We start from the raw sequence: 18,817 nt of genomic DNA on the forward strand, positions 1-18,817 counted from the left end.
CATAGCAGCTCATCTATTCCCCCACACAGAAAAACACTGAGCAGAGACTTACTGTTGTTTCTATTTCAGTCAATGAGGTCCCACTATTCATTTCAGGATCTAGTTCAAAACACCATTGCTTTTCAAGCCCTGTTTAGCACCTATCTCCCTGTCACTCCAAGCAGATGACACAACTGTGCCCCTTTTCAACAAGAACCTTCTTCTCCACAGCTTCAACCATCTCTTGCCCTCTAGGTCTTCAAGTTCCAACTTAAATTTCACGTCCTTTCCGCTTATAATTTTAGCTACATAATGGGTTTGCTTAATTCTGCAGCTTTTTGCGGATGAAGACACTACACAGAGAACGTAGGCAGAAGCAGTAACAGGAAAATCAGTGCTGGATGAGGAGGTATCACCACATTGGTGAAATTGGGCTTTATGTAAAAGCATTTCTCTGTCTTAAGTAAATCTGAGTCTGCCAACGTAAGGACCTTAATTCTTTACTGGCTTACACCTGTCTTGATCTTGAGCACCCACTCAAAATGAGTGTAAAAAAAATTAAAATTTGGCAGTTTCTCACGCTTGCTTTCTAAATGACTGCTCAAGATGCAAAACAGGGGAGAATGGAGCTCTTATCTAAAGTTTTAAATAGTTCATTTCCGACTTGTTTTGGTTAAGCAGATGAAAAAGAATGAACATGAAGATATCCTGTATTTGCAAAATGCTGTTATACAGTGGATACTCAGAAAACTATCAGATGTACTTAAAACAGCTTTTCCAGTCCATAAAACATAATGATGAGTTTCAGTTTCCAGCTGTTGTGTCTGTGGTGCAAAAAGAAACATAATCAAAATATTCCTGTGCCTCCCCTTATTTTCAAGAAACACCACATTTGGAAGATTAAATCTCTGCTTCATTCTCTATTTATTTCCTTGTATAGTTTACGCCATACATCCAAGAACCAGTTTCAGAGCCCATTAGTGAGTAATCGACACTTTTGTTATTATTGCCTACTACACCCGTGAAGGAGTCTCTGAAACAAGAGACATCAGACACAGACCAGAATAATGTCTCCAATGTGTTTTCTTTTCTGAAAGGACTTTATATTCTGCATACAACTGAAATGCTCCGATTGGCTGCCAGTGATGTCACAACTGTGCTTATAATACCCAGCAAATGCAGAAAGCTAATTGTGTTCCTTTTTAATGTGTAAATTTTGCTCTATAATAGCAATAAGACACAACAGACAATGCACTTCAAGGGGATTACTGTCCTTTTGAGTGATTAAAGCTATTCAGCTTTCAGCTTTAGAAACAGTGGTGAGGAAGTAATTTCAGTCATACAGGAGCTCTAGGCCCATCTATTGAAAGAGGCTGACTGCCTGGGGGAAGAGGAAGCCAGCTCCCCCCACATATGCCCCCAAATGGGGTCCAGCAAGGAAGCACTGGTAGCAGACTGAAGGCGATCATTACACTGCTCCAAATTAGTATGAAATGAGAGATACGAGTTTTGAAGCATACTCTGCTGTTGGTTCCTAAACCCTGTGTGGGTGAGGCTTGAGTATCCTTTCACAAAGCAAAAAAAACAAGTGACACCTCACTCTTTTATTTCTGGCCCCACACTATGGTTCTCTCGTACTCTTATAATCCTGGTCCTCGCAAAGGATAAATTAGTACACAAGGAACTAGACTACAACCCAGGAAATATGGGTCAGTTACTCCAAGACTGACAAATGACCTTAGGTGACTCACTAAATCCACCTTATGCCATACATTCCCTAGAAGAAAGAAAAGGGTAACACCGTCCTACCTCTGGGGCAGCACTAATGCCCCCCAGCATAATGGAGATGTGAGCCATTAGAATAAAGAGGTCTTATGCCTCCTGATATTTAAAAGAAAGCATTTTTTAATTTAATGTCCTGATGATAAAGATATCAGAATTGACATATACAGCCTCACTTCACACCACAAGCTGGTCTCCTCCCAACCTGGTTTAAACCACAGTCCAGTCCCACTTAACAGTAAGGCTGACTTACCCAGAGGAAGTAGCACTGTGACCAATAATAAACACTGAGAGTTTTCTGCCCAGCTCCACTTCCCAGTAAAACTGTTTCTTTCTGTTGTTTCCTCCTGGGTTTTTTCCCACCAATTCTTCCCCCCTTCTTTGCACCTTCTTCTCTATGGTTATTTTACCACACTTGTTGCCCATCTTTATGACAAATTCAGATCTTGAAAGACACAAATCAACCTCATGTGGATTTACTCCCCTTATATTACATATGAACTTGGCCTGTATTGATGTGGCTATTGTATCAGATGTTCTTCCACACTATTCCTCTTCCTTTCTGCCATTTCTCTACACATTTCCATAAGGTCACTGGCATAAGCACATCAGTACTGTTCTTCATCTCCCTAAATAAATGTTCTTCTTCTCCCTTTTTTCACTTCTCTTTCATTCTCACATGCACATCCTCTACTCTCTTCATTTCTCTCTTTTCCTTGCCCCCTCCTTCCCACCCATAGAACTTCCATTTGGCCAGTCCTGTCCTCACCCCACCCATGCCTACAAAAGGCTTCTTTTGATTTTACACTTAGCAAGTTCCTATATTACATTTCTATTCTGAAACCTCACTGAGCAAATCAGTATCATCTTGGGTTTTATATTGTCTACCTAGTGGCATTCGCCCTTTCACTTTTCTGGAATTTGGGGCAATTAGACTTCTTCCATCTTCTTCACATTTTAGTGCAGGTCCAGTAGCACCTTTATAGTCACTCTTCTCAGCAAAAGCATGGAATCTGTAATACAAAATGAGTTTTCACCAGTACACAAACTACATAAATACTTTCATAATTTTAACAAGATTTATGTCACACATGCAAGATCATAGTGGTGTACAACTTCGGAATTATTTGCGTATCCATTCAAGACATCTAAACATTCAACTACAACAACACTATAAATATTATCAAACCTTTTATATTCATTTATGTACATTCATAATCCTCTCATGAAGAACATCTTTTCATTTTGGTATCATTTATTCTGAGGCACCTTCCTTTTCAATCTCCTGGAAATCTATTTTTAATTAATGCTTTTAACATGCTGAGCCAGCATGTCATTTGAGATGTCCAAGATGACACTAACACCTTTTTATCAGATTATCCTCCCAGTTGAAAGCCCAACAGGAACACTTATTTCATTATCAACATACAAATCAGGAAGTCAAGCAGACTTCATTTACCCTCCTTGTCAAAACAGAAAAGCTCTCAGGGCAGGAAAAAGATGCATTTCTAAAACAGAACTGCACTAGAAACAGGCTCAAGCCATGAAAAGCCCATGAACTTGGCCATTCCTGTGGGAAAGCTAACTTAAACTTATAGACAGTTATTGGGCAAATACCCATCTACAAGATATTAATTGGCCCAATAAATCTCTGCACCAAAGCTAGACTCATGTAAAAAGAATATTGCGGGAATCATATAAAACAAAATGATTCCTCTCATCTCCCTGCCACAACCCTTCTTCCCTCTTTATCTACCATACAAGAAACATTCACTTTCCCTTTTTAAAAGAGGTAAAAACACTTCCAAAAGAAAATGAAGAATGGTGACCGGCAATGTACCTGGTATCAATGGAGGTACCACAGTTCCAAATGACCACAGTCATTTTAGACACACATCAGACCAGAGCAAACATAACACTCTCCCACAGACTTGTTTTTTGGCAGACACTCCACCTCTTAAAAGCTTCTTCTAAACACAGATGGCTATAAAATAGCTAAGCAGCTGCCATCTTACCAATTGCTCTGCTGTCATTTGAGAGGTTTCTACTGCTGGAGGTCTTCCCACTCTTGCACAAACAACAGTGAAACAGAAAGAGCTAGCAGCCATTTCACAGCTCTGTAACTGCACAGTGACTTCTGTTAAGCAGACAAACACCTACTGACTCCTACTGCCCTCATGCTGTTCAGCATGAATTTGGTATTGTGGGGTTTTGTGTTTGTTCATTTGTTTTCCTTATTTTGATATCAGAATCAAGATTAAAGTTTTATTACCCCTCTCTAGTGAAGGCTCATTCTCACCACATGGCTGATTCCCAGGATAAAGTAGCCAACAAGACATGTGGAATATATCCACTTCCACCAACCATACCAAATAGATGCTAGGGACCATGGTACAGAACTGCATTTCCACACAACCATGCCTGATGGATAACACCACATCAATTTTCTGTTGTTCCAGGAACTGCCGATTTAGGACAGGCATTATCTTTTCAGTACATGTCTGTATGGCACTTGATCCCACAAAACTCTAGATCCTTTGCTGGTGCCTGTGGATATTACCAGAGTACAAAGCAATACAATAAAAACTTGTTTCAGTTTATGTTGTGATCCTTTCCCCTGAACAATTTTTCAGACTTCAGAAGAGGAGCAGATGACAGACAAAAGGATATAAAAAAGGAACAGCTTTTCTGCAAGCCAGTGAGCACATATGTGGAGAAGCTGGTCTGTTCAAGTAAGTCCTGCATTTTAAACATATCTCTTATACTATTTCCCCAGTTTCCCCCGATTGCTTACTGTTTGCCTCATTTTCCTCATGAGTAAAACAGGGATTATATTCAGATACCTTCTGATACCATTCCTAGCAGCAAAGCACTTTACAAGTACTGAAATCATTACTGTGCTGCTTGTCATACCTGCCAGAGGCCAAGCGGCTCAAGTCTTTCAGAAAAATAATAGTTTCATCTTCCCTAGCATTGAAAGATACAGTGTTGACTGGACAGGGGCCATCAGAAACCTTCTCAAGGAGTAGCTGCTTTGTGTCCACTGGAACATCACCCACAGCAAAGTAATAAACGGCTTCAACCTGTCATTAAACAGAAAAAAATTGGGAATTGGAAGACATTGTTTTACATAGATGCTTGGTACTTATTCAAGCACTGTCCCATGATGAGTACTAGTAGGAAAATTTGATAGAACTGATGCATTACTTGGGCTATAAGATTTTCAGATCTTTGGTTCTCCCTCTTATTTATGCTAGTAATTCAAACAAAGTCCACACAAAATTTCCTGAAGTGAGAAGAGAGCCTGGCCCACAGCCCCTGGGTCTGATTCTGCTCAATGCAAGCCCCTTTTCACAGAAGTTAACTGAAACCAAAGAGAGGTGTAAGGAAGGACAACTGTATTAGTAAGGATAAGGCTCTGTGCCACATTCCACTTTTATGAAGAGAGATGCTATGTTGGTGCCTTGCCAGGGCTGAAAATCAGTAGGAACTTTTACACCAGACATGCTTTTACTGGCAGCATGTATTTTAAGGGTAGGAAAGTTGCATCATTCTTTGAGTTACTGCTGGTATTTACAGATAATTCATATTTTTAATACTTCCCAAGGCAGAGGGAGCTTGACAGGTTTATTATGACCACACACACTTACATTCTGAAAATGTTATTACAAGAAGAGAAAGAAGCTGAAGAAATGTCCTTTAGTCATTGTTTGAGTATGACAACACGAGGGATTTGATGCTACCTGCACTTATCCATGCTAACAATCCTCATGGTAAGTATGCTTCTTGAATTTTCACCATCATTAAAAACAAATGTAACAACAGCTATCCCATGATGATGTTCAAGACAGTAAGTCGAACCTATCAGTCTTATGGCGTGTTATATACCAACTGATAAATATCTGATAAATAGTTGTTTAACTGAGAAAATACACTTGAATATGACTAGGAATCTCAGGACATGCACCACAAAAGAGAAGACAACTATTTGAGTCTGGGATGGCACTGCACCCACATAATTTCATGCAGTAGTAAAGCAAATTCAGTATCACCTGTAAGTGTGTTCATGCATTTCCACTACTGCCTTCGATGCTGATTTATATTTCAGCTCCCTGAGTCAACAGACTGGCACATGAACATCTTTTGTCAAGTTTGGACTCAAAGCTTCCAGGCTGTAGGATCCCTGTGCTCTCCCACATCATAAGCATGTTGATACAAACTGACATGGACTTCTGGATTTCAAGCTCTCTCCCTCCTCTATCTTTTGCCACAAATACTTGGACTAATCCTGGAAGACATCTTGGGCTAACACTAGAAAGCATTGCTCCCAAGCAGCAACCCAATCTCAGGCTAGACCAGCAGCAGCACCTTGCCACCTTGGGCTTCCCTTGGATCTTGTAGAGGGGGCAAGACACTCCACTGTGGGAGGCAGGGCCCATGGTTATAGACCACACTTTCTTGGGAGCAAGCAGGTCTGTGGTCAGCCAGGTGTCCTGACATCACTGTTAATGCTAGACAAATATTAAAGTTAAAGAGAAGAATAAATGTGTTTGATTAAAGTGCAAGATTAACAAAATACTTACTAGCTTTAGAAAAAGGTGCAGAGAAGCAAAATGAAAAAAACTCTTGCACCTATTTGTGCTTTAGTTCAGTTTTACAAGGTTCCCTTTCTGTTTCATCCAGCTAAAAAGCTATCCGAGCATGCACACAGCTCGCCCAGCTGAGACCCAGTCCTTGGACAACACCTTGTTCCTATTCCTTTTGCTGAAGAGGCTCCTGCCCTGGGGGAATGCATGCATATTGCACAACCACTTTCCCAGGTGTTCCCTCAGATTCCCATCTTCTCGCCCTTTCTCCTAAGACTGCCAATAATTCATAAACTTGATGTTCAATAGGATATCAATTTTCACACTTCCTGCAAAGGATTTATTTACTGCCTGCCTCTGCAGCTTTCAAAATGCAGACACTTCTTGGGTATTGCTGATGCAGAACCAACTCCTCACAAGAAAATAAATAAAAATTGCTAACCACAGATAATTAACTCTACTTAACTACAAACCCAGCAATACCATGCCACAAAGGAAATGTTCCTTACAGATTAGTGGGGAAGGGTTAAAACCTTTCCATTTAGTCCTTCATATTTTGAAAATTATAATTTATGCAGCCATCTAAACAAGCAAACAAACTTCATAAAATAACAGGAAGGATGACAACATGAACAGTTCCTCACAGTCTTTACCTCGGTGGGGTGGTGTGTTTTGGATGAGTGACCCACACTTCGCAGAGCAGCACCTGTACAGAACCGCAAGTTAAACACTGCGGATGCATCTGTGGCAGGTAGAGCTCAAAGGATTGCAACCTTACAGAGAGTGATCTTGAACTTGGGACTGACAGGTCATGAGGAAAGGAAATCTAGGGAGTCACCACACATGGGAAGAAAAACTCAGCTAAAGGAACGACAGGAAGAGCCAAGTCTAGGGAAAAAAAGAACTATTGTTTTGGAGCAACGTCTGTTGATAAAGCCAGTTCTGAGGATTGAGTCATTTACGACTGTTCAGTGAGCATGCAGCTTTTGCCTAGGACTGAACGGGGTCTCCCCCAACCTGCAGTACAGTGAAGTTTGCACTCAAGTGAACTGTCAGTTAGGAATGACAATGACTGTATTTAGGAGTAATTGAAGTTTGTTTTATGTTGAACAACTCCCACAACTGACTCCCCCAGATTACCCATTAGCCCACCAATGTCCAGAAAAAAATAATAGATATCTCACTGTTGGACAGATTTTAATTTCTGTTTATTCATAGACAGACCCACCAGGTCCAGCAAGCATTTTTTTTCATCCAGACAATACTGAAATCTAAATACAATCTTTTTTGTTTCCCACCACGAAATCAGTAATACACTGCAAGTTGAAAGTGTTAATAAAATTTATGAAGGAGGCATTTAAAAAAGCAGTCATTAAAAAATCTCACTGTTGCACAATTTGTTCCTCTCTCAGTTCTTTTTTAATATCAGTTTCCAAACATCAAGGTTTATTTGGATGAGAATCCACCAGCACAGGGAACCAGAAGGAAGGAAACTCAAGCCAAATTTACCTTCTTCAATCAAGGTCTCAGAATGAGATTTTCAAAGGAGTTAGGATTGGATCTGTGCACAGGGATGGATCTTAATGGCAGTGAAAACCAGTGATTCTAGTCCACACACAGTAGGCCCAATTTTCCATTAAATTTGGGTGCTAGGGAACTGAAGCAATGTACTTTGCAAGCAAATTTCATAAAATATCTCTTTAACAACACAAGTTTTAAGTGACTAGTTCAAAAGATGGTATACATGATTTAAGTCTTGTGACTCTGCTATATATAATGAATAAAGTAATATGGTACTTTTAGAAACAGACAGAATTTAGCAATACCTGTGCATGCTTTGTCTTTTTGTCCTGGAAGAAATTCTCGCTATAACCCATATGATGAAAAAGGATTTGCATACCCCTACCATGAGTTAACGCTTAAATAAATCTCTGTACCTACTATTTTGGATTTTAAATATAATTTTTCATGAGCACTTTGGATACATAACAAAATAAGAATGGTTTTCCTGTCTCCAATAATGTTGATACTAGCAATTTTCTCATAAACTTGAAGCCCTGAAAAACATATATGGCCAAGTGGAAGGGAAGATGTTTTCTCTTTCCCTTAATGACTGAATATGTTATTTATTCTGTGCACTCTAGAAAAGAAAACAAACAAGTTTCTGCATTCAAAATACAGTACATTTACATAAACAGGCCATCAGTAAACATAGTATGCAGCTACTCTTGGAGGAAAAAAAAAAACTTTCCAAATGCCATCATTAATATTTATCTGTGCAATATTCATCAGGGCAAATCACAGTAGCCAGTCTGGCACTGAATATTTTTGGATTTACTTGAGGCTTCTGAAAAGATGTATGAGCTTACCGCCTCATCACTCATGGCTTCCAGCAGGGCTTCAGCAGAGTTGATATGGCTGACAGCTGTCATATGGTCCAGCTTCCAGAGCCACGTAACGGCAGACTTTACAGTATGCTCAGACACAGGAGTAGATTTCTGTTGCCACTTCATAAGATTCTGAGCAGCCCTGAAAATGACATCAACTGTAAATTCGAAATACTGAGAATAATGCTGTCAGAGCAAAAGAGTGGAGCTCTGCTATTGTTATATTCCATTCTTAAGTAATAATTACAATAAACCATACTAAATCTAGATTTCAATAAAAGAAGTCGAGAAAAAATAAAACCCTTAGAAAAATATTGTCATTTTTATAAGAATTTTTTTTGAGACATCTGTTTCCAAAGTAGGGTCAAGAGAGCTAAAGTACTTTAAAACCAGTTCCTAATTCATATCTCCATTTAACATAAAAACACAGTCAGGTTTTTAAAATATTTGTATTAAAAAAAAAAAAGCTGGCTTCCACAGGTCTCTTTCCACAACTTGCTGCATGACCTTTGTGTCAGATCATTTTAACCACCATGCTTTTTTTGTAGTAGGGCTCATCTTTATCTATCCATCAAAATAAAACTTGTGATGCTAAGCTTTTTGATATTGTAATTGATCAAAGGCCTTAGTCTTAATGGCAGTACAAAGTATATGCGCATATATGCCTGTGCATTTGTACATGAAAAAACAGAAAGCATATAAAAACCCAACTGGTTCCAGTATCTGTGACATTCCATCAAGCACTATTTTGAAGAGTTTCCTGCAAATCTAAAAGACAAGTATGTTTATCAAGATTATTTTAAAGTTATAATTTATAGGATATATTGTCTTTTGTATCCCTCCTGTGCAAACAAACAAATAGATGAACACAATTATTGTGCCTCAATTTTGACTTGGCTTTGCAGATCATTTTTAAAGAAAATGTTTTATGTGCTTCTCAAAAGCTACGGAAGTTATCTTCTTCTTTTCAAATCTCAATTGCATCACAAGCTAGAGAATTAAGATAGGGCACCAAAATCAAATCTGTAGGACAAAGCTGCGGTAAAGCAACTTTAAGAATCACAGTGTAGTTGCAAGTTATCATTGTGGAAACCAATTCTAAAATTATATGACTTAATTTGTGCATCATTTTTTTCACAGTCACAAAATTCCACTCATCTGTCCAAACTCAAGCTTACACATTCAAACCTTTATGCATATATGAGAATTTGTGCAGAGATATATAAATTTGAATTAGCTGCTTCTATTCTTCTATTTGTAACTAAACTCAAATGCGTTTACTCATGTTAGGGAACAAGCAGTTGTCTTTTGTTATGGAAATATAGTATTGTTTCCTACTTCTGCTACTGATTTCTGTGACCATGGAAATCTATAGAAATACAAATGACTATGCCTGTGTCTATGGCACTTGGGGGAGTGAACCTTTAGCTGTAAGGCAGAAACCTGTAATGACTAAAGACACAAGAGTGCCTAGGCAGTCAGATGGGACCTCACTGTCTCACTCTGTACTACTTAGATGCCTGAAGATCATTCCCACTATTGCAAAGTCCCCCTTATCTTTCTGTTTTTCTGTGCTACATTTGTAGAAGGCATATATCAGTATTTAGGTTCTGTTATTCTTTCTCTGTTCTTCAGGGTAACAATGGTCTGTTAAATGGAAGTAGCAAGCTCAGCATGACTGTGGGTGAAACTTGGTGGAAAATCTACAGATATTACCATGACACAAATCAGGACAATTTTCACTACAGAAAGCGTATTATCCAAACACATGTCTATGTGATATGTGACTCCTTTTTATTCTCCAGCAATGGGCAGACATGGACTTCTTTGTTCAGCCTAAAGAAGAGAAGGCTCTGGGGAGACCTTAATCTGGCCTTTCAGTACTTAAAGGGGGCTTGTAAGAAAGATGGGGACAGACTTTTCAGTAGGGCCTGTGGTGATAGGACAAGGAGTAATGTTTTTAAACTAAAAGAAGGTAGATTCAGACTAGATATAAGGAAGATATTTTTTACAATGAGGGTGGTGAAACACTGGGACAGGTTGCCCAGAGAGGCTGTGGATGCCCCATCCCTGGAAACATTCAAGGTCAGTCTGGAGCTTTGAGCAACCTGATCTAGCTGAGGATGTCCCTGCTTATTGCTGGGGGACTGGACTAGATGAGCTTTAAAGGTCCCTTCCAACCCAAACCATTCTATGATTGATTCTTTCTGCTTACCGAATGAGGTTGAATTTGGCAACTTGGGTCACCTGTTCCACAAGTACCATAGAAAGTGCATCCCGACATAGATCAAATTCAGTTGGAGCTGCCGTGCCAAAATCCAAAACAATTACAATGCACCGTTCTTGAATCACTCCAAATATCTGCCGGCTCTCACTGGTTAACCATTCCATTCGCTGCTTATATAGCTCAATAGCTCCCATTAGACAATCCACAAAATGAAGAATCAGTTCTTTTTTGGCTGTCAGCTTTATTTAAATAAGGGAGAGAAAGAAATTGAACATCAAAACAAATAATACAAATGCAGCCCCAAGCTTAGCACAGCTGCAATAGCTGGTTTGCAAGTGCCAGATATGCCAGCCAAGGTAGGAGTGAAAACAACCCATTTTTCTTCCACTATTTCAAGAGCAAATACTTGACAAATGCATCTAAGCTATAAAGAAAAGACACTGCATTTTGTCCTAATTGCTTTTCATAATCTTTTTATATGAGCATGGGACAGTGCCAGTGGGTTGTCTGACTTGTCTGCCTCAAGACTGGAGCAATTAGAATGAGCTGAACACAGGCTAAGATGTAGAAAGGGCTGCAGAGCAGATGGGTGAACAAACAAGGACACAGAAACTTTGTACCCTCTTAGACTAGAATTTTGACTGGCTCTTAAAATTTTGTACAGCCATAAAAGGGAGCTTATGATTTGGTTCTGGGGCACTTCAATCTCCACCTTGCCTTTAGCATTTGAAAGGAAAATGTAAAATGTTTCCTGTTTGTACCATTATTTCACTAACAATGCCCAGAAGTACAGATTAACTATTTGTGGGTAGGTGCTTAGGCAAATTAGGTTCAGACAACTGCAATCAACAACTGAAAATTCCCATGCCATATCAGTAAAATAAGAAAAACCTAGATTCAGTATTAAAATTAAAACCAGCAGACCCTCCCTATGAATATATGTATACACGTGCACCATGCAAAACAATCTGTGAGTTTAAAAAATCACCACAGGTTCCAGTATAAAGACATTCCCCCAATATCTCTGACCCATGTCAGCTAATTTACCAGCTACCTTCTACCTCCAACTACCTTTCTGGGACTAAATACAAAACCTTGGAGAAACAAATGTTTTAAAACAAGAACATTTCTTGGGAAGAAGATATTTTGTGTATCAATCTGCACACTTCTTCCTCTCATTTGTATTTTTCTCTGTTCTTTAATGTCAGCTAGGGCCCTGTAATGTGCCTCCCAGATACAGAGTCTCAGGCTGTCTGCCAAAGGAATGTAGGCCTGGGAAGGAGCACTTAGAAAATCCAGTTTCCTCTTATGACAGCCAGACTCATACAAAGAAGCTAATTGCACTACACCGATCAAACTCCATCTTAAAATAAAGCAGTTTTCTTGCACCACCCCTTCACTTGTAGTTGGCCAGTCCAGATTTCCATCTCCCTGAGGGCTGGAAAACTTCTGACTGTCTAGCCTAAATTTATTCATGGCAGCTCATACCCATTTATTCTTGGACTAGCATGCCTTTTAGCATAGAAAACTATAGCTTTTCCCTATCCCTGTAATTCGCCTTTCTGTAGGCATTCGGGGCAATAATGCTACCCTTTGTCAGTCTTCTTACTTACATATGACAACATCAACCAAGCCCTCTTATAAGATCAGCACTGCATTGCAGTTCATCTTACTAGCTCTTCCCAGTACCTCTTCTGGTCTGAATAGCTTCCTCTCAACCTGTGGTAACTGTACACAGTATTGTACACAATATCCTAAATGAGATCTCACCAGATATTGTATAGTGGCATTGCTACCTTAGTGCTACTAGAAATGTCTTTCCTACTGCTTGCAACATATCCTAAGATTAAAAGACATTATGTAGATATTTCATAAGGAATTAATGGGAAAAAATGAGAGGAAAAGGCTCCCTGAAAAGGTTCTTTTCCCATTTTTAAGCCTTGTGCCTCAGAAATTACTCTAATTATCAGAAAAAATGATGAGCCATTTGCTTTTGTAAAACCCTTTATGAATTAACTCTCTCCCCTCCTTGCTCACATGCGTATCTCTTCAATCAGAATCCATCCTCTTAACAATGGGGCCGCCAGCAGCTGTTGCTAAGACATTCCTTAGAACATGAGCCTGGGCAGAGATCCAGCTAGCTGTCTCTATAGAGTAGGCTGAGCCTTTTGTGACCTGCTGGCACTAAGCAAAGCAGCGCTTTGCATCAGCAACGACAGCGCATTATGTCTTCTTATTTCAGTATCCCCATTTGTTTTACTGACTATGATTTTATTTTTTTTAACTCGCCTGAGCATCTTCTTTTTAAGAGTTTCCTCTTTCAACACAGGGTAAATGTTGCTTAGAAACTGCAGGCTTGTCTGTGAAGATTTACTGCAATGCTGCACCAAGGCAAGAGCATAAGACTTTGCAAGGAAAAAAAGAGATATCTAGCTTCTCTACCACTGATTGTTATAATTAACAGTTTGACAAAACAGAAAAAAAAATCAAAAGATAAAGTTCTCACAAAGAATGTAAGTATTTCATGCCGTAGGAAGACATTTTAGTCACATCATTCTGCTACAGTGATAATAACTTCTAAGTGCACAGGGAAGTTAGCACAAGTCAGTCACACTTACATTATACACACTGCCATCTTGTGCTCTCTTGTATTGAGGAAACAGACCATCTGCATACCGAGAAGCCACAAGTTTCCCCAAGGTGGTCACATAATCTACAGTGAAGGTTACAAAAGATCAAGTTGCTAATCATAAGGATTACTTCAAACAGATATTTTTCAGGTTGATGTGCATACCATCCGTGTATAAGGCACATGCATCCGTATTGAACTCTTGACGTTAAGAAATTTGAGAGAAATTCTAATTATGTTTTTGTTTTACAGTTTTTTCTGGCTATGTCTATGATGGGGCCCTGAGGGCACCAACAGGCCTTGATGACACTGATCAGCCTCACCTGGGGTTTCCACTCACAGGGCCCTCAGGCCTGGGCACCCAGTCTTTGCTTTAGCTGTGTTGTAGGTGTACCTGTCTCAAGTTCTGTTAGTGGAGCTCTCTCCTGGATAGACCTCCCAGCCCTGTATCATAGCCATGTCTCCAGTTCTGTCTCTTGGATGTGGCTCTAAGATCTCTGTTGTGGCCTCGTCTCTGGCTCCATCTCCTGCTGCTCCTGGCTGCACTCCCTGGCTGGACCCTAGACATGGTTCATCACCTCACCCTGCCTGGGACTGTCTGTGGACACTGTTAGCAGCACCCTGTGGTGCTTAGATGCTGCAGAACTGCATCCTGGTCAGTGAGGGCACTGCCCGGGCTGCGGACCTGTTTGGCTCCTGGCTCATTTACCTGCCATGAAGCAGCCCTGCTCTTGCTACTCCCTGCCAGTTTAGTCCAAACTGGGGAAAAAACCCACATTCAATTATTTATAGTCCAAAAAGCTACATGGGACTTTAGTAAATGAAAGGTTTAGGCAATTAAACTTCTGTATTATCCATTTACCTCACAACAGGACTTGCAAATATTTGTCCATCAAACAAAATACAAAATCTGGTACAGATAATGCTGTTCTCTTACACAACTAAATGGGTGCAGAAGTGGGTGCAACTCAGGAAAAGGTTGCACTCTGCTCTTTCAGTAGCTAGAAATCTTCTACAGGATCTCCACTGATAGGAAAACACTAGGGGTGGGAATATTTAACGTCACAAAGCAGCTATTCTGTACAGCATGCTGCCCTGCTAAGCTAGTACATTCTGCTCCTAAAATTACACTGTAACAACATTAACCCTGCTTAACTGCTTCTTCTTCATCTACAGCATACAGGATTTCAGGATCTGCACCGTTGATCTTTGAATCCCCCATGGACACAAGCCAGCCAAAATCTTAAATTATGCAACCAAGAACAATTGCAATACATTACAATTCCTACTTCTCAGGCGGCAAGCTGTTCAAAGAAAAGAATATCTTACCATGCTCTGCAAAGCGCTATTATGGCAGTGATTAATAATTATTAGCAAACTCTTCCCCTCCAGCTGTCAGATAACTGCAAAGGAACATTTTTCTATAGCCTGACTTTGCACGAAAAGCAGCCTGAATTCTAATCAAATTTAACGGCTTCCTTAAAGCTGGATCCCTGGAAATAATATACTATTCCCAAACAGGTTAGCTAGCCCTGATGGTCAACTAGTAGATCACAGATTATGGCATGGCATACATTACATTTGCCATCTTAAAATGGACGGAGATCTTATGGTGTGTTATTTGCAGGAAAACGACTAACAGCTTCAGCAGCATGAGTTATTTGCTAGTCCTAGCTAAATTGGAGAGGATTTGAACTGGAGCCTAGGGTAAAACAATGGTACAGTTGAGTAAGGAAAGCCCTTCTCAGATCAAAAGGAGATGGGGTTCCTCACTTCTCTGAACTGGCAATGTCAGCAACTGTGGATATAGCTTCCCCTTCTTCCATTATCATAAGACAACAGACAACGTGAAAATCTCCGCTGTGTACACTGGGGTCCAAAATGAGTGTGACCCTAGAGACTATTCAAAGTCAGGGGGTTTATTATTATTGATTTATTTTGTACCTTTCCTGTGCTGGAATCCAATCTGTGACAAAATCTGGGATAGGGACAATTTGTTTCTTTTGAGCCCGTGAAGTTGAAGCCATTTAGAAGATGAAATGAGGGGTTGTACATCCGTGTCCCACTGACTCACTGACAGTCTCCTTTCCTTCTCTTTTAATTTCTTCTTGTGGGCCTTGTGGGAATCTTCAGGATCTTGTCTGTGCTTTGAATCAAAGGCATCTGTTGTAAAGAGAAATGAGGGACACACATTTATACTTTAACCAAATGATTCAATTGAATTGTCTCCTTTACCTGTAATTCCATGGTACTCTGTACACATATTGCTCATCTCATTTTCTTTTGTTATAGTGAACAACGTTCTTAATCTGGAAAGCTGCTCTCAGTCCTACCCATCTACTTGTTGTTATGTCTTTTTATTCATCCATGTACATTTACCTTCAACTTACCAAAGAAAATGTGTCTTTTATGGTGAAATCCAAGCCCTGAATCTAAGTCAAATTTGCCAAATGGCAATTCTTCCAGCTCCTAAGTCACCTTTCCTAAGTCTTGGGAATCAGAACTCATAATAGGCATTCAAAGATTGTCAGACCATCGCTACATACACATTAGAAGCATTATGCAATAGAAAAGGATTTCTTAACAACTGTATGTTGAACTCCTACCACAAGCAATAACAGCACCAGCAGTAGATCCTGACTAGGAGTAACTGACTAGCAATAACAGCACCAGCAGCAGATCCTATTGCAAGGCTGGTGACACTGCCTCTCCTCACATCATTCACCTCAAGTGTAAATGATGTTCTGGCAGTATCTGCTCCAGGCTGTGATGGATCATGTGCATGCACAGGAAATCATGGACAGGAAGGTCCAGTTTCATTTTAAGTTCTACAGAACAACAAACCTATCTCAGCACCAATGTATAGTTGGCTGGGTTAGCTCCACTTCCAACTGGCAGCAGAGACAGCCCAGAGCCTAGAGTGGCTGAGGCAGAAATGGAAGCGATGACAACAGTAATGCCTCTGTTCCTCAGCACAGAGGTTCTAGGAGGACTTCGGTATTTCCTGCTCATTCCCAAAATACTCTGCATGAGCTAAGCTAGCTCTAGTTGATTAAATATCTTTGCTGTATCTAAGTTTACTTTCTGTGAACTTTTGAAATTTCTGTCCATTTTCCCCAGCATCAACATTATCTGGAGTATCCCAGTCCTCCACTGCCCATCTACTGTAAGCTGGCTGTAAATGTACCACATGGATCAAACTGGTCAGATCTCTCTGCTAAGATCAAATACTACAATAACTGACCTAGTTACAAAGGTTCATTAGATAGACTGTTCCTCAGTTAATAATACATAAAGGAAATGAGACTATATCTTCAGAAATAATCTTTTAGTGTCAGTAGGCTTCTATATGATGCAGACTGTCACCAGCTCTTTCACAGCCGTCAGCCCTATGAGCAGGGGGCTGGGCTGGCACGCCTGTAGAGGTTGGCATTTTACCAGCTCTCCTCCTCCACTCAGTACAGAAGCAGCAGTGACAGATGTTAACTCTAGAGAGAGACAGGTGAAGGTTTGCAGCTCTTTGAGCTTTGTTCACAGTCAGGCACTGTTTATAGTCACTCAAAGAGTCATTCCCCGTTTCCTTCTCTGAAAATGCAGAAGGGCCAGCACAGCACCCCATATACAGCACAGGTGAGAGTGGCACAGCTTCAGGATGGCTTGTACACAGCTAGCAGCATGCACACCACAGTGCTGCAAATGAACCTGGAAGTTATCCAGGAAAACATGGAATCTATGCAAAAAATAGTCCTGAAATACTCACAGTCACTCCAGGAAAGTCTCTTACACAGATTGCCAGTCATGATAGATCTCTTGATTGGCAGGTCCTCTTTGCTTTCTTCTTAAAATCCTGAGGAATTATTATGTTTTAAAAAAAATTAAAATATTGCCATGCACAGGTCAATATAAACTGGAGACCAGCCTCACAGGCCCAGACAATAATAAACTGCAGAAGGTCGAGATCAAGATTTTCCTCAAGGAAAATAATATTATAAATGAAAAAGGATAGCTACTCCCCATGTCAAGAAAGGCTGAAGTCAGATTCGACAGGGAGCCTCATACTCAGAAATGGGAAAGTGGGAAATTGGTAATATGGCTTCTCATCCTTCCCTCTAAATTATCACAAAAAGAGCCAGTGTGGAAGTTTTGACACAGATATGCTAGAAAAATGAGTGTGATGTTTTGGCCTGCTGTCAGCCAGTTGTATTATATTCTATTATTGCTTTGCATTATACCTTACCTTTGCTATAATCCAGTTTATGACTAAACCTGGGAGTATCTGAGACAAAATTTTGTGAAGAGATTCATAACTTTGCCTATAAGACTACAAGATGATTCACAAAGAAAAAGAATTATATGCGTATACATGTACCTGTATGTGGTATAAGGCTCAACTGTGAATAAGACACAACATATAAATAGAAAACAAAATGCCAGACAAAGCAAGGTAGAATATATTGGCTGAGTGTATTCCTTTGAGACATGGTGTTTCACCATTTACTTGGTTCTTTTAATAAATAAGATGAATGAATGAGGGATATTCATGAATCACTAGCAGGCCAACTGCTAGCTATTGTCATCAAGCATTTTTTCCTATGGGAAAAGCAAAAAGGGAATAAAATAATAATCCAAAGACTTAGCCTCATCCCTCTTTCTTCATTGCAGAACTGAACATGCTATTTATTCCTCTTTTATGGGTTTAATTATCCATATGGAAATATATAAGCCATTCCAGTCTTTGTCCTGCTCATGCGGAGACATGAACAGTGTGAACAGCAGGGAGGACTCCAAAAAACCAGGACTCTGTTCTGCACCCTAACACTCCAGGCATTGTGCAGAAGATGCCCCCCTGTAGCACAACCCCTGACTAACCTGGACTTGGTGTCAGTGCAGTAAAATGAAACCCTTGCCATAGGGAGCCATGGCAGACAACGCCCATAGCGAAAGCCCATAGCGAGCCACCAGACTTGTGCCATTTCTCTCTCAGGCTGAAGAAATAGTGCCGCAGCGCTCTCACGGTAATAGCTGAGACACATTTCAAGCAGCAGCCTACATCAGAGAACAAATCCCAGGTGCCAGATGCCCAGGGGTGTGGCGACAGGTTTTCCCTCGCATTAGCCTCCAGCACCTGGACACGAAATGCTGGCACCGTATGAGAAGGAGCATTTGAAAGGAGACAAAGCGACTTCCAACGGAAACAGTGAGTTTACCTCAAGTCTTGGTAAGGCGA

The 18,817-nt window shown here is 40.2% G+C and overlaps 1 protein-coding gene across 1 annotated transcript in view; it reads right to left on the reverse strand.

The window, feature by feature from the left end:
- Positions 1-17,572, reverse strand: part of VWA3B (von Willebrand factor A domain containing 3B) — a 66,561-nt gene extending 48,989 nt beyond the window's left edge. Inside the window, 7 exon segments of the mRNA XM_074816911.1 lie at positions 2,650-2,774; positions 4,675-4,844; positions 8,717-8,876; positions 10,950-11,200; positions 13,580-13,674; positions 15,535-15,753; positions 17,351-17,572. Coding sequence (XP_074673012.1) covers positions 2,650-2,774; positions 4,675-4,844; positions 8,717-8,876; positions 10,950-11,200; positions 13,580-13,674; positions 15,535-15,753; positions 17,351-17,390 — 1,060 coding nt within the window. The 5' untranslated portion in view covers positions 17,391-17,572.
- Between the last annotated feature and the right edge of the window lie 1,245 nt (positions 17,573-18,817).

Source organism: Strix aluco, chromosome 2 (assembly GCF_031877795.1).
Source record: "Strix aluco isolate bStrAlu1 chromosome 2, bStrAlu1.hap1, whole genome shotgun sequence".
Lineage (NCBI taxonomy): Eukaryota > Metazoa > Chordata > Aves > Strigiformes > Strigidae > Strix > Strix aluco.